Source organism: Symsagittifera roscoffensis, chromosome 1 (genome assembly GCF_963678635.1).
Source record: "Symsagittifera roscoffensis chromosome 1, txSymRosc1.1, whole genome shotgun sequence".
In the NCBI taxonomy this organism is placed as follows: Eukaryota; Metazoa; Xenacoelomorpha; order Acoela; family Convolutidae; genus Symsagittifera; species Symsagittifera roscoffensis.
In genome coordinates this window covers 28,183,227-28,198,953 of record NC_087062.1, presented here as the reverse complement: position 1 = coordinate 28,198,953, position 15,727 = coordinate 28,183,227, and the positions used below count along the sequence as shown (strand labels likewise).

Here is a 15,727-nt window from a genome sequence, read left to right as displayed (position 1 = left end):
TCGGTTATCAATAAAACAGCGAGTAGAAAACAATTTTTTTTTTTTGAATTTTCCGATTTTTTCAGGTTTGTCAGGCGTTTCTTCAGTGACAGAATCATTTTGGCAATTTTTACTATTTTTATTAAGTTGAAGTTTTAACATAGATGAAGTTTTGAAGTTTTTTCGTTATAAAGTATGAAGTTTGCCGTACTTTTCAAGATTTAGAAACCCTTTTGTACGTGACAAATTGAATTACGTGCATAGTTTTTTGAATCATGAAGCTAGCTGGTTTGAGAAGAAAAAACTGTCAAATTTAAATTTATAATCAGGAACACTTTTCAAACAGACCCCGGAAAAACTGATAAAAAATGAAAGTAGTTGCAATTCTTTTACAATTAGTCCACTTGTCAGGAAATCAAAAAGCAGTGAGCATGTCAAGGATGCCTCAAGAGCAAGGTAAAATAGCAGAATTTCTTTGTACGCAGATTTTAACTGAAAAACAAAAGTAAAAAATGGTTAGAAAAAGTCCATCTTCAACATCAGTTTAATAGTTTTTGATTCCACTTACCGTCAAAAATCGCAAAAATTATTCATCTAAATTTTTTGTCCGGTATGTATATTTTTCGAATTTGATGAATTAATTTTGTCAGTTCTCTTTTCGTGAAACTTTGATCAAACTTGATATATCAATTAAATTTTTTCCAATTATTGTATTACTTGTTCATAATTTAAGTGGTATCTATTTTCTACTACATTTAGAACTTTGTTTCATATTTGTTCCGACTTTCGATACGAAAGTAACGGAATATTTGGGCTCGGGGTGGGTTTTTTTTTCTTCAGACAAATTTCGACTTTTTAACTAGCTATTTTTGAGGGAATTTTTTTATCATTCGTAAGGTATTGTTGCCCTGAGCTTAAATTTGAAAAGATATTTTACCTGTGATCATTTTTCATAAAGTTATGGGGGTTTAAAGATTGACATTTTGGCCAATTTGGGACAATTAACGCGCGATATATTTCGCGCTATTAATGCGTAAGCGGAGAGTCAATCCGTCTTAGAAATTGTTGCAAGTTGGTTGAAAGAAGCCTATTTGCCATAATTAATTTGTTACAAGGAGCGAAATCTATCCTTTTCTACTTTATATGGCGTGTGGGGTGATGATTTTTGTTACAAAATTCAAATTTCAAAAAAAAATTTCATTTTGTTTTTTCACATTTAACTTTTTAATGTTATTACTGCCCCATAAACATTAAAAGGCAGTCGGAACTTTCAGGGCTTCGCCCTGATACGAGCAGTCTTGTCGTGCTTTGACTTTAATCCATTTCTTACTTTGATTTTACACTATTGATAGCTGCGAATGGATATTAATATCCGATCACTATTGTCAATGTTTTGATCTATTCGCAAACACAAAAATCCTTGCTTGAAAAAACATCTTTTTTATGTGTTTTGCATAAGCTATCTTTCTTGTTTAGTAAAAAAGAATAAGCGCAGTTTGATTGAATGAATTTTTTCTCAACTCCAAATTATTTGCTAATCCGTTTGATAAAAACTAACTTTTGCCCCTTCGGTTCCATATTTGTTATACAAAGTGTCTAGCATGAGTTTTTTTTGTTAATAACATTCAATCTATAGCAATAAATTTCGGCCATGAGCCTTGAGGGCTCTCTGATTAAGGCTGGCTATATGCTCCTATAAAAATTCTCATCTAAAACCACAGAAAGTATTTCGTTTCCTACTTAAAACCTAGCTCTTGATTTTATATTTGGGTATTAGAAAATAGCTGTTTTCTACCAAAACTAAAATTGATCGTTAGCTTTTTTTCCATCCATTCATTTTTTTTGCTTTAAGCTTAATCCTTTGATGCAAGTATAAATAATTGTCAGAAACGGAAAAAAAAACAATTCATAATAGACAGAGGTAATCTAACATTCGGTTGTACTTGTTCCAGCAAAAGTTTAGGTTGCACAAAAAAGTTTTTGGGATCCAGTGACGCATTATGTTGTAGTTCTTTTTAATAATTATTTGAAATGAGAAGAACAAAAATGTTTTTGAGTTGCAGAAAAAGTCATTCTGAATAAAAAAATTTAACAGCTTCTCAGTCTTTTCTCTGGTACTTTGAATTAATGCTTAGCAGAAGGCGATCATTTTAAATATTGTTAGTGAGACCAACTCATAAGTTTTTACCATATTTAGATTTTCAAAATTGCTCAGAAAATTAAGGTTGAACCTCGTAAAACTATTTAAGAAAAACAAAAAAATGTTTTTCAAAATTAGTCTTACAAACAAAACTATGGCCTAAAATTATACTTGCAAAGCAACCATCATCCCGCTTTAAGTGATATTTTTTTAATAGAAAACGAATCGACTCAAAGTTAGCTCAGCATATGAAAGCTTTGCATTCTCTCCAATGCCTTAAGATTCAGATTCCTAAGTCGTACGCAGTTTTTTCTACCATTTTCAACAATTGATTTTCAAAATTTCAATGAATAGATCAAAAAACAAACTCATTCAAATGCGAACGAACAACTCAACGGCTAATTCGTATTTCAAACAGCAATTATTGAAGCTTTCAAGTCTGAAATGGGAAATTCTGTATTCCACAGATTTAAGAAGTTCTTGGAAGGAAGTTGGAGCAATAATTGAAGCAGTAACCCAGGACCAATCAGCTATAAGATTCAAGATCAAAAGTCTGATCTCGCAGTATAATTAATGATTCAGAATAGCAGCCGAAAAATTCACAGGTTCAATCTAAGCCTAGCCTAAATCTTGAGTACTTTCAGAACTTTAATTTCACGACATATAAACAATTTTAGGGTTTTACTCTCTTATCTAGAAGCAAAATTGGATACGATTTTTCAAAAATTGAAATCAGTAACGGATTTAAGGTGGGAAGGGGGCGAGGGGCGGAGCTCCTTCACCGCTTAGGGATTCGACACCCTGACGACACAAAGGTTTATAATAATGATTTGGGAGAGCTCGGAAAGTTAATTTGGTCTGAAAAAGACCGATAAAAAGTTTAAAGTTTGTTTGAAAATCTGCCGCCCCTCGAGAAAATAATAAACCGGAATCAGCTTGAAATATTTTGCCGAGTGATGTGAGTATAGATTGAAAAAGACACATTTTTATTTCTTTACTTTGCGGACGCTTACCTTTAAACACTTTGGAACTGTACCAAATTAACATGAAAATGCAATTTAATAAAGTTCAGCCCATTCCTAAAATAAAACTACTCCACTTTGCGAAAAAATTATCAGTGCGGAATTCGCCACATTACACGATAATTTTTTGATGACATCATCAGGGATTCTCGGAAGTGTCCAACAGCAAGTATACTCACGTGACGTTGATGTGTTGTATCATGGTGTGATTGAGGAAACACCTGTTGCGCAGTTTGCCCGCCCACAGCTGCACGGCTATGATTCCGAAGATGAAGAAGACGAAGAAACAGAGCATCAACACATTGCCCAACATCGGCAAAGTGTCCAGTAGCAACATCACTAGGATCCGAAGACCTAAAGAGGCACCACTTTAGAATCAACTGGGTTCAATCAGCTTTCAACTAGCATTAAGGCTACATGCGAAGGCCTCAAGAATGTTTTTAGTTCTCTGTGACTCCGAAGATCACAACAATCGAATTTTCATGGCTACTATTTAGACAGCCTTCGAGGAGAGTATCAACAATGTGTTAAATATTAGGTATAATAACTTTTAATAACACTACGAGGCCAAACTGTGCATGGCATAAGTTTTGTTGATACAATTTGCAGAGGATCATCAAAAATATGTGCAGTCTGGATAAGGGCAGTCCATTTCTCATCATTTCCGCATCTTTGTAGTTCAAAAGGGATCTTTTTAACTATTTCCCCGTTTTGCAAATGGGGGAGCATTCGCTACTAGGTACAAAATTCAGTACGTATGTTTAACCGTTGAACCAGTTCATTACGAGGGTGGCATTTTGTTACTTCGTACCAAAGGGGATGGTTAAAGAGATCCTTCAAAGGCTTCCAGTTACCTTGTTGATACTAGAGCGTGCTGACGAGAATTTTGTCCCAAACTTATTGATGTACACGAATGATAAGGGTGTCCAATGGCATCAACGTTTCTCTATTTCTCGAAATAATAAAAAAAATAATCATAATAAGATTGAGTTAAGCCCGCAAGGCGGGGATTAGTTGCTCTTAGTCATTGATAGCAAAGTTAGTAAAATAAACTTAAAAACCAACACTCTGGATAAATCGAGTATTTGAATGTTTGAACTTTGTCAACCAATAACAGGTTCAATTTTTTCTAAAGATTACAAGATCTCGAAAAGGATCATAGCCAGGCAAATTGTTCGATCTTGCGAGGATGTTTGACAATTCTGCGACACAGTAAAAGAAATTTTCACAAAATTTGCATCGTGTTATCATTGGCATTCTTGTTTCTCACTCGATTTGAATCAAAGCCATTGTCGATTGTCCAAAAACAAAGAAAACTTATCAGCAACTTGTTATTAAAAATGGTATTTAGCAAAATCAAATCGTTTTTAAATAACGTCAGTGAAATTGGCAACAGTTTACTTTTATTCAAGTAAAAAACATAATCCTCATCAATCAATTCATGTTTTTTGTAACACCATTTTATGCATCGTCGTTGATTTTTTTCTATTCCCCTACATTGGGTTTTTGTCGCAAACTAAACTGTAGATGCTGTAGATGATAGAATGCAGATTTGAAAAGCGAAACCCGAACAGAGCTACTCAGTGAGTTTGGCGAAGATCTTCTGATGTAATTAAATTGCTTGTTTGCATTTTTAAGACTTTCGTTGATGTGTAATATCCATGACATTTTGAAATTGCACCAAACAACAAGGTCTTTCACCGTGTCTGTTAAAACTACCTGTTCTCCATCAATAGAAGAAATATCGCGTAAAGGGTATCTCTTGTTTAGTTTTTAAAATCTATTTTGTTCAAACTTGTCAAAATTGAAGTCAATTCTGTTTTCTGCTGCCCAGGTTATTACATTGTTGAAAACTGTTTGAATAAAAAAAATGTCAAAGCAATTTCCAATAATTTTCGCATCGTCAGCAAATAAAAAGGAAGTGTTGTCAACAATTTCCTGTATATCGTTTCTAAAAATTAAAACAAGAACACTGCAAAAATTGATCCTCGTCTTCCATCACTCGTTATATTGCGGGAATGAGACAATATATTACGAAGAAAAACTTTTTGTTTTCTGTTTCCGAGATAAGATGCAAAAAATGAAGAAACTCATTGTCGAAGCCTATTTTGGCAAGCTTGTTGAAAATCAGGTTATGGCTAATAGAGTCGAAAGCTTTTGCAATATCTAAAATAGTGTGAGAGGTAATTCTCCTTCTTCAAATTTCTTGTATATAACATCGCAGTTCATTATAAAGTTTTTCGCAGTCGAATGAGCTTTTCTAAATCCATGTTCGTTTTTACACAACTTTCATTGAATGAACCCTCTTATCTTGTTATATAAAACTTGTTCAAATTTTAGGGCGAGAGCAGGATTTATTGAAATGGACCTGTAATTTGCAATTTTCATATGAGAAGCTTTTTGTGTAAAGGATTTTTGTGTGCTATTTTCCAGATATCTGGATTCTCTTTCTCACTGACTATGCAATTAAACAGTTCAACAATATCCTTCAAACAGAACTGTAAAACAAAATTAACATATTAGGAGATTTACCATCAACTGAATTTGATCTTGATTTGCATTTACTCAATTCGTTAAGAATTTCGCATTGCGAAACGAAAAAATCTGATAAGTATATTCCTGGAAAAATACTTTCGCTGGTTCGTTGTCTATGTTGTACATAGATGAAAATAACTCGTTAAAAGCCTAGCAGATTGCAAAATCAGAGCATAAACTGAATTTTTTGTACTCATGCTTGCACCGTTTAACTTTCTCGTCAATATATTCTCACTACACCCATTTTTTATAAGCAACCGCTTAAAACCAACTGAGTCTCAAAACGTTCTAAAAATTAAGTAATTTTTAACCAACTAGCGAGGCTCGGAAAAAATAAAGGTACACAAAAAAGTTTATTCAAAAAAGTTTATACAATAGTCAAGATGAGGCACTACTAATTATCTAGTCAGAGTTAAGCAACTACTCAACATTTTTGAGCCTTATATTCCAATGTTCAGCTAAGCAACCGAGCCCCAGCCCGGCAATCGGTTGCTTATAAAAAATGGTGTAATATATCCACACGGCAAAATTGTCTTTGAGCAGTTTTCAAGGAGTCTAGGCATGACAGATTTTGTTAATTCTACTTACTTGGAACTCGATTGATTGCCCTCAGTGGTCTCAGTACGCGCACAGTCCTCACAGCTGAGATGCTTACGTTTTCCAGGTTGACAGTGTACTCAATTATACTGAAATAGAATTAACCGATAAAAGGATGCGAAATTGGTTAGCAGTGAAAAATCATCGTAAAGTTAAGCAATTAACCTATTTTACAGACGGCGGTCCCAAAATTAGAATTCGTTTTTTATAGGATTTTTACATGACCTATGCATTTGAGAACAAAAAATCTAGAAGATTCTTGTTGAGTGAAGATTCTTGTTCTACATAAAGAGCTCCGAATAAACCCTCAAAAACTAGATCTTTTGCTTCCGGCTATCCATAATTCATCAGGGTTTGATTGACTTTAATGATAGATATATCGTTGACATCTGAGTTGGCGTAAGGGATTATTATAGGCATCCATTTGACCACTTAAACTATATGTATTGACCACTTTGTTTCATAAGCAATCACTTGTGGGGTATTGTGACTTTCCACCTTCCTGTAGTATAACTGAAAGGGCAAATAATTTCTGTTGCAAAAAGTTACATGGAAAAATAGAAGTCAGTACTATGAAGATTTAATTTTAAGTTAAGTTAAAAACTTCATCTAATCTATTCCAGGTTCAATTAATTGAAGCTTGATCGATAATGCTAAATTAGCTGATATTGACGGGGAAATGACTTGCGAGCTATCATGACATTCGACCATACTAAGTATAACTGATCGGACAAATGATTTCTGCTAAAGAAAAAATCAATGAAAGATAGAAGTCATAGTAAAATTTTAAAAAATTAATTTAAAATAAGAAAGTAGCTTCATCTGCTTCAGGCTTCCTTAATCCGTGCTTGATCGATAATGTTAATTCAACTGATATAGATTATTCCTAATTTCAATTATATTTTTAGAACAAGAATCGGAAGAAAAAAAGATTAAGTATTATTTTTGCAGAACTACTATTAACTATGGCGCAGGGTGCTTTTCTTCTCGATTTTGACTTCCTCAAACAAATATTGAGGGTGTTTAATGTGGTATCATATGTATCATATGAAGTTTTTTCAGTTGTGATTTGACTTCCCCAAAAAATATGTCTCATTCTTGAGAAAATAGTAATAAATTTTTTTCCTTTTTTAGAGTTTCAGACCAAATTTCACAAAAATTGAGGACAATGACAACTAAAATTTGATGAAATTAAATTGTATCAACTTCAAATGTATGTTTTTTATTTGCTAGAATTACCTCTTATTTTGCAATTAATTACCTAATTTAGCTGTTTTTTTTTTCTACAAAAAACAACAAATATTTAGGATAAATTTGAAATGGCAGTCAAAAATTTTTGTTCTAATTGCTCAGTATTTAGCTATCATTGTTGGGAGTATTTAGTACGAGACTAAATGTTTTTGTTTTAAATTTAGTGGCCACGGCGTAGACGACTAGATATGTCCGCTCCAAATTAATGCTAAATGTAACACGACGGCTGTTATTTTACGACTGAAACACGACTGCTAGAGGCAGTCGGAACATTCAGGGAAAAATCTGAATATTACGTCTGCCCCTTAACTCATATCGAATAGTTTTTGGGGGAAAATAATGAAAAACTATACGTTTTGGACAAATCGAAGATCAAGTATAAAAACTTGAGTCGGACAAACATAGTACTACCGATAAGCTATCCTCAAATCAATTTGAAACGAGTTTCTTGTGCTGGATAATTCCCCACACATAAATAAATCACATTAGGTTTTCAGAATATTGAATAAAATTTTCAAAGTGCTCATTAAATAGTCCAGAGCATGGTCAAATTGACAACTTTCAAACTCCCACAACATTAAAAAAATGATCGTAGGTAAAATATGTCTTTTAATTTGATTTCAGGGAGTCAATATCTTCAATGGGGTATAATTGTTTTGTCAAAAAAAATTATTCAATCACCGAAAAATGATTGCATAAAAACACCGCCCCAAGCATTAAAATTCCATTTCCTATAAAAATCGGAACAATTAGCAGGATAAGTTCTTTTCATCGCTAACAAAAGTTCAACTCACCAAAATTTCAATGATTTTGTTTGAGAAATAGGGGGCTCCCAACAATTAGTAAATAATAAGTTAAAAAATATGACGGATACATTTAACAAAATCTACCCCTTAGAAAAAGAGGGTGAGGTTGTAATTTAGATCAAATCAGCAAATTTTTTACCAAATAAAAAACAATTTTAAAAAGAGATTTTTCTAGAAAGCTCTCATATTAAAATATTGTCTTTACTTAGAGAGAAAAGATTCGTTTGTAGGTACCAAATGGAGAATTTTGTTAAAACTATCTGTTTTGTCTCTTTGAAACAGTTGTTTTCAAAAACTATTTTTGCAATCTGAACGATATAGATGCTATGACTTTAAAAGAATCCAAAATCCTTGGCAAAAAAAAAATTCAAAAATGACTTTATAATTTTGTCTTCTATCTATTCTGGTCGCAAAATGATGTACTTTTTCCAACATTTGAAATCAGATATATACCAACTTTTATTGTGCGTTTTTGTGCCTTTTTTTCTTCTCAAAAAATTGGGCATCCTAATGCAGACCTAATATGTTATCAAATGGGCTCATATATGCTCTCGGGTTAAGAAAAAAAACAGCTTTTAGTCGGGTAAATTTGATATGTTTTTGTTAAAATTGAAGTTGAGTGAGCGGCTTAAATGTTCAGATTTAAATACATTTGCTTAATACTCACATCTTTTCAAAGCTAATATTTTAAGAAACAAATTGATTGATTCATAATTCATTCCTTTGAAGCAATGAACTGCTTCTAATTAAATAGCAACAATGAATAATGAAGAAAAAATTTTCAACATGAGAACTTTTGGCAAGCAGAAATTTTTTCATTCAATTTTGGTTGAAAATTTTTGTTCTTTTAGTCTCTAATGGAGAAGAAAGGAGCTATGACCTGGACTTTTTTAGAACTGAATAATGATTTTTCCCAACAACTCAAAAACAGTAGGAAACAAAGAAAAAAATGAAATTTTTTGGCAACAAAACAGAACTTAACACAGATTTTTGTGATCGGATTATTAAGGGTCATTTGCATACCAACCAGCTAATTTGCTATTTTTCTCGAATTTGACAAAAATTTAAAGAGTTCGGCTGACCTTGAGAAGACTATGAAAGCGTCTAGTTTGTTCCAGGTGTCTCTGAAGTAGCCTGCCTCTCCCCAGCAACCCATGGCCAACACCTTGGTGGCCATCTCCACCATGAAGAAGATGGAGATACACAGGTCGAGGAACTCCAAAACTTGACACCTGAGCAAAAAATAAACTGCCCAAAATAGTGGCAAAATTTAGTTTTTGCTGGAACACGTTACAATTTTGTGAATATGTTTCAAAATGTTCTCATCATATATTCTTGTCCGATTGAAAATGCAAACTCTTTTTTATAGATGCGTCCTTGCTCCGATTCGAACCTCTTACACTTGCAAAGTTACAAAGTACTGACCTCCTGGATACACAGGTGTCTCTGTCCTCGCATGGCTGGAACATGCCAAGAGTGACGCAGTTGAGCAGGATGACAGCCATGCTCACTTTCTCAAACCACCACGCTGAGTACTGAAAATACAACAATACACAATAGGTGGCCAGGAAATTGAGGCAATCCTTACCTTTTCGAGTTGATTGTGGATTCCGCGACAAGACAGGAAAAACTTTGTTGCAAAATCTACCACACTTAAATTTTGGGGAGTGATAGACAAATCAGTATATGTGAAAAGAAGTCAAAAATTACGTTTGCATGAAAAATAATCTGAAAAAATTCAAAACAACAGCGCCATTGGCAAAAACGAAGGCTTGCTCCGCTTCACTAGGTTGTACTTAAAATAGCCAAAAAAACGATATGCTGGTGAATCCGCTTTTGACGCTTATCCGGATCATTCAGGTATCACCAGCACAAAAGAAACCTATAGATTGTTTGAAGTTTGAATTCATGAGCCTCCTTTTTTGTGAAAATCAAATAAACCTCATGAGATTTCATTATCATTGTGTCTTTTCAAGGTCAAAAACCATTTGAATTAAGAGAAGAAAGGCAAAGGATAAATATTCAAAAGGTAAAGGACAAGTATTCACGGAAAATTTCGAAACAGATTATTCTCTAGCAAATACTCAGCTAAAGATCTCACTGAAAAATGCAGAATTTTTCCTCTTAAGCCGCAGGATACATAATTTGAAATTGAAATGTTTTAATTGCATTAAAATTAAAGGTTATTGAAAGTATATACTTCAGGTTTGAAAAACTGTTCATGTAAAATTATCTGAGTTCTCAACTTTTTTTTTCTGCTAATACATCTTTTTCTAAATGGTTACTGGAGAAAAAATTCAAAAGGGCAAAATGTTTGCTTAAAGTTCAATCAATATACGTCATCACTAAAAATTCTACATGGCTAAATAAATGCAAACTTTACAAGAATCTTGCAAGATTTGTATTCTTAAAAAAGAATTAAAAAACATAAAAATCTCTAAGTATAGAATCATAACAATCACCGGGGCTGAGATTTGGGACTGCAAAAAGCTTTTAATTAGCAAAAAAAATGTTTGCTGCAAGAACCTCGCAAGATTTGTACAAGATTTGCATTTCGTGTGCCTAAAACTACAAGCAATCCCATTAGTACCATTAGTGCCATTAGTACCACTAGCACCCTTGTTTGCTCTTACGCCTGACGAGTTGATTTTTCTATTGAATAAATAGTTCAAAATTGAGGTTTTTCATTGAGGTTTTTTTTTTTGCTACATCTTGAATATTTTAAAGTTTTTTGTTAAAATGTGTCTATATGCTGAAATGTCAAAAAAGTGATGCTTAAAAGTTCAGATAGAAAGTTCCTATCCTCGGCGGTGACAGATACGGTTGTTGAGCAGTCTGTTTTTTTCTGAAAAGTAAAAAAATCTTGCTTCTAGTTTTACAAAAATCATATAAATTTTTGTTTTGGTTTAACGTCTGAAAAAAAATACGAGGTAAAATAAAGTACTGAAAAGTGGTTGCTGAACTAAAGTTAAGTGATGTATTGACATTCGATATGAATTGTTTTTGTACCACTTCACGAAGTGGGAAGAAAGACGGCAAAGCTGGTGTTATTTTTTCTTTGCTTTTGATCACCTCAATGAAAGTATGTAAGACGTAAAATGTGTTATCATGTTAAAAACAAACTTTTATGTCTTAATTCGGCGTCCAAAAAGTTAACGTCTCAGTGTCGCAGACGATTGTTCTGAATTTTTCAGTTGTTCAGTCTGAATGACACAAAACTAACGAAAGATTTGATGAGAGACTGAACTGTCACTTTAATTCTACTGCAATTTTGGTATCAACTTAGCTGTTATTGTTCCGACTTTCGATATAAAAGTAACGGAATATTTGTCTATTTTTCTTCAGACAAATTTCGACTTTTTAACTAGCCATTTTTGACGGAATTTTTTTATATCATTCAAAAGGTATTGTTGTCCTGAGCTTAAATTTGAAAAGATATTTCACTTGTGATCATTTTTCGTGAAGTTATGAGGATTTAAAGGTTGCCATTTTGGCCATTTTGACCAATTTGGGACAATTAACGCGCGATATAATACGAGCAGTCTTGTTAACTTTCGTTTGAACTCTTTTGATCAAAATTGATTGCTCGTTACTGAAACAAAAATTTATCGAAACGAAAACAACAGTTTTTTTCATGTTTTCGATTTGTTTTCTCAATGGTTGAGATCGGAAACTCTTTGCCACCATCATTGCAGCCGGTTGTCTTTGTTTTTTTTGTTACCTTATAGAAAACATTATTACCTGGATCATATATATGCGACTGACAACATACACTTTTTTGGCTGCTATAATTTGGCTATAAATGATACAATTGTCACCTGGGTTGGCCAAAAACGCTTGTCATACAACTTTTATATACGGAAATTGCGTATCATACAAATTCATACAAGACAATACGCACAGAACATAGTAAAAAAACACTTAAGATAAGCATTTTCTCAAATATAGAAGTTGTAAGCTAGCCATTTTACTATAAATGAAAATCTAGGACAAGCATATTCCATAAAAGAAAATTTTAGATGTGGCATCGTTTCATCTTTTGTCCCAAAACACAATTGCCTAGGTTTTCTATTTTGAAACAAAATTCATTGGGTAACTGACAAGAATCGTAAATGTGAACTATTTTTTGCCAAGAGAGTTGTTGTGTTTATTCCACTCAGAATTATAAATAAAAAACCGTAACCTTTGTATATGGTTAAAAAAATTTTGCTCCAAAAAACTAAGTGATTGAAAAATGTGGCCTATTTTATGCAGAATAAAATTTACCTGATAATATACACAAAATTTCGAAGTCCCTTTTGATTCTTTTGCACTATAATTTCAGCCTAGACTATATTATACACAAAAATGCGCAAATTTCTTGCATTCACTTTTCTTTCGGAGACTGTTTGTTTGAGCGTAGGATTGGTTTTGCTACAAAAAAACTCTCCAGAAATTTGGAATTTTCATTTCGGATTTTTTTTCTAGCCATGTAAAACAAATGCTTATCATACAATTTTCATATTTGAAAATTCTATATTAAACATTTTTTCTAGACACTTATTGCATGGAATTGTATGATGAGCAATTGTGTTGTATGAAATTGTATGATAAGCAGTTTTTTGTGTATGCATGTCAACATGAAAACATTAGAGTACCACCAGTAGCGGTGTTTTTATGTTTTCTAAATAAGTAGAACTTGGCTTAATTTGAATATGACAGATAAAGCTACCATGAAAAATCTAGCCAGAAGATTGGATTGATGTTTGCACAAAATTGGAAACTCCTTTAGCCTTTAATTAAGGAGACAGTTTTACCAACCATCTTGATGGCGATGTTTCTAGGTGGAGTCGTCTGATGGAACACATAGAGACTCTTGTAATTCAAATTAGGGTGTGGTCTCTCCTGTGACTCATAACTGTCTGCCGATGACTCACTGCCATCCGAATCGATTCCTTCCATTCCCTCCCCATCCTCGTCTTCGTTCACGCATGTCCCGAGTTGAAACGACTTTTTGTTATTCTGGTCATTTCCTGCTTTTTCTTCCAAGCATTCCATTCCTAATTTCTGGCGAAAATTGTTGCTTGCCGTGCGAAATAAAGCTGATAAAGATGGCGGTCGGATTATTGGAGGCTTCAAATCACCTGTTATTGGATTCGACGACTCATAAATGTCGTTGATGGACATCGTACAAATTAGTTCCGCTTTGAATCGTGGATAAACTTCTTTTACTTAGAAAAAATGGGCAAGCTTCTTAATTGGCGTTGAATAAACACTATTTTAGTTCTCGTTTATCGCATTTTAATTTTTTAGAATTGTTTTCAGATGAAGTTAGAAACTTATTCAGAGTTGCTTGTAATTGCAGCCACAACCTTTTGAAAAAAAATATGTTTTTAGCCGCTGTTTTGTTTTGTTTGGTTTCTTTTTTGGTAAAGTAAGAAAAAAAAATTGGTTGAAAATAAAGAAGATTTTTTACCGCGGATGTAAAAGCAAATTAGGAAAAAGATGCGACGATAATTTCGGTTGCGCTTTTCGTTTCAGCTTTGTTTACTTTGCAATCTCTCTATGCTATCTTTGATTTCAGTCTAAAAGCAGACATATTTGAAAGCAAACATTTTTAAAGATCAACCAGGAAGTTTTTTTTTCAAAAATGAACCATATTTGCAGAGTCAACAAATTTCGGTCTGAAACTGACCAAATTAAGTGTGTAATCATCAATGAATATTTTAAACTTTAATAAAAATGTGGAATTTCCGGAAAATTGAAAAAAAATATATATATATATATATATATAATGGAAGGACTATTTATCAAAAAAATCATAAATAAATGCTTATTGATTGTCACAGTCTGTATTTCAAATTTGTCTGCTTTAAAAGCTGTCGGATAATTGTGTCTTGTACTTTCCCTTTTGGCAGCTGGTTAGAAGATGAAGATGGCATAGTATATTAAATACTAAGCATGGTATGATAGGAGTAAGTTGCAGAGTGCACTGGCAAGAATAAGATTGTTTGCAGATGAGGTGCTGGTGGCATGATGCTGCTAAACAACAAAGAGAGCGCCAATAAATTTCAAAGTAAGCCAAAACAAAAATAGGCTATAAATGATGGATAGCAAATCAAGGCAGCCTTCTAAATCTTAAGAACAGCAAAAAAAAACGAAATACTATACCTTTTTCTCTGTCCAGTGAAACTAAATAAAAGGTAACCAAAGAACTTCGCAGAAAAATTCGAAGCAATAAAAAACAAATAGAAAAATAGACGCTTTTCAACTAGAAATTCCAATTTGAAACCAACTCTGATGGTTATGGACTTAAAAATCAAAGTTTATAACTTAATTATTTGAGCATTTCGTGATGGAAGTTCTCTGGCTTTCATTACGAAGGTTCACAATGCCAAACTTTTCTTCCTTAAAACGAAGACTGAAAAAGAAACCGAAAAAATTTAAGCGCAAATTTTTGATATTATTCTTTAACATATGCAAACAATCAAGCTACCACAGTAAAGCTAATATTCCAACTAAATCCAAAATTTGAGCATACTTTTTGCTTCTTTTATAAGTCAGAGAACTTAAATTAAAATCAAAATCAAAATTGTATATTTCGTAATGCATCAAATTAAACTGCGGAAAATCCGAGATTAAAATAAATGAGGCAACTGAACATCATTTTAAAGGAACAAAAAAAGAAGTTACTTTTTCAGTTTACTATTAAAATGAGATGCAGCAACACAATGGTATGTTTTCAAGTACGTTTTTTGAAGTATTAGCGGCGTTGGCTGGATACTGAATAGAAATGGGTAAGGTTTCCTCCTTCTAAAAAATACACTGATTTTTTTCAGAGAGCGAAGAGCGCATGAAAAGGCGCAATTCGAAAATTTAGTGACACGCAACGGTTAAGTGAAAAAAAAAGAAAAAGATATCTAGAAAAAAGAAAATTCAAATTGAAAAATTCTTATTTTTTTTAACTCAGCACATAGGAATTAAACTTTCTAAAAGGCCTAATTACTCAAAATATTTTTTACAATGTAATGATAAAAATAAGATTTGATATTTTCTCTACTTTTTTACTGATTCGATTCGTTTTGGGAATATTGGGGATAACAAAATGATGTGAAAATTATCCTTTTTATCAGCAGGAAAAAGAAGATAAGACATGAATTATGGATGTATAGAAAGATAGAACAAAATGAGCAATTGGGAAAAAGTACCAGTGCATAGACCATGTAATTAACTCTTCCAATGATAGTTTGAACAACTAATTTTCAGACAGACGTAAAAATCAGAGCATCTCGCTTGGCTAACACAGAATTATTTCAAGTGCGAGTTATTGACGCCGTGCTTACCTTCAGGTTCATTTATATGCGTTGAGAAACTTAGATACTTTTGAAAGGTATAATCATAAATAGATGGTACACAAC

General features: G+C 32.8%; 1 protein-coding gene across 1 annotated transcript in view; it reads right to left on the bottom strand.

The window, feature by feature from the left end:
* LOC134855381 (uncharacterized) overlaps positions 1-13,890 on the bottom strand; it is a 52,727-nt gene extending 38,837 nt beyond the window's left edge. Inside the window, exons 1-5 of the mRNA XM_063871924.1 lie at positions 13,131-13,890; positions 9,756-9,865; positions 9,413-9,562; positions 6,265-6,362; positions 3,321-3,495 (exon numbers count right to left, since the gene is read on the bottom strand). Of these exons, the coding sequence (XP_063727994.1) occupies positions 3,321-3,495; positions 6,265-6,362; positions 9,413-9,562; positions 9,756-9,865; positions 13,131-13,496 (899 nt within the window). The 5' untranslated portion in view covers positions 13,497-13,890. The remainder of the gene's footprint in view (positions 1-3,320; positions 3,496-6,264; positions 6,363-9,412; positions 9,563-9,755; positions 9,866-13,130) is intronic.
* Between the last annotated feature and the right edge of the window lie 1,837 nt (positions 13,891-15,727).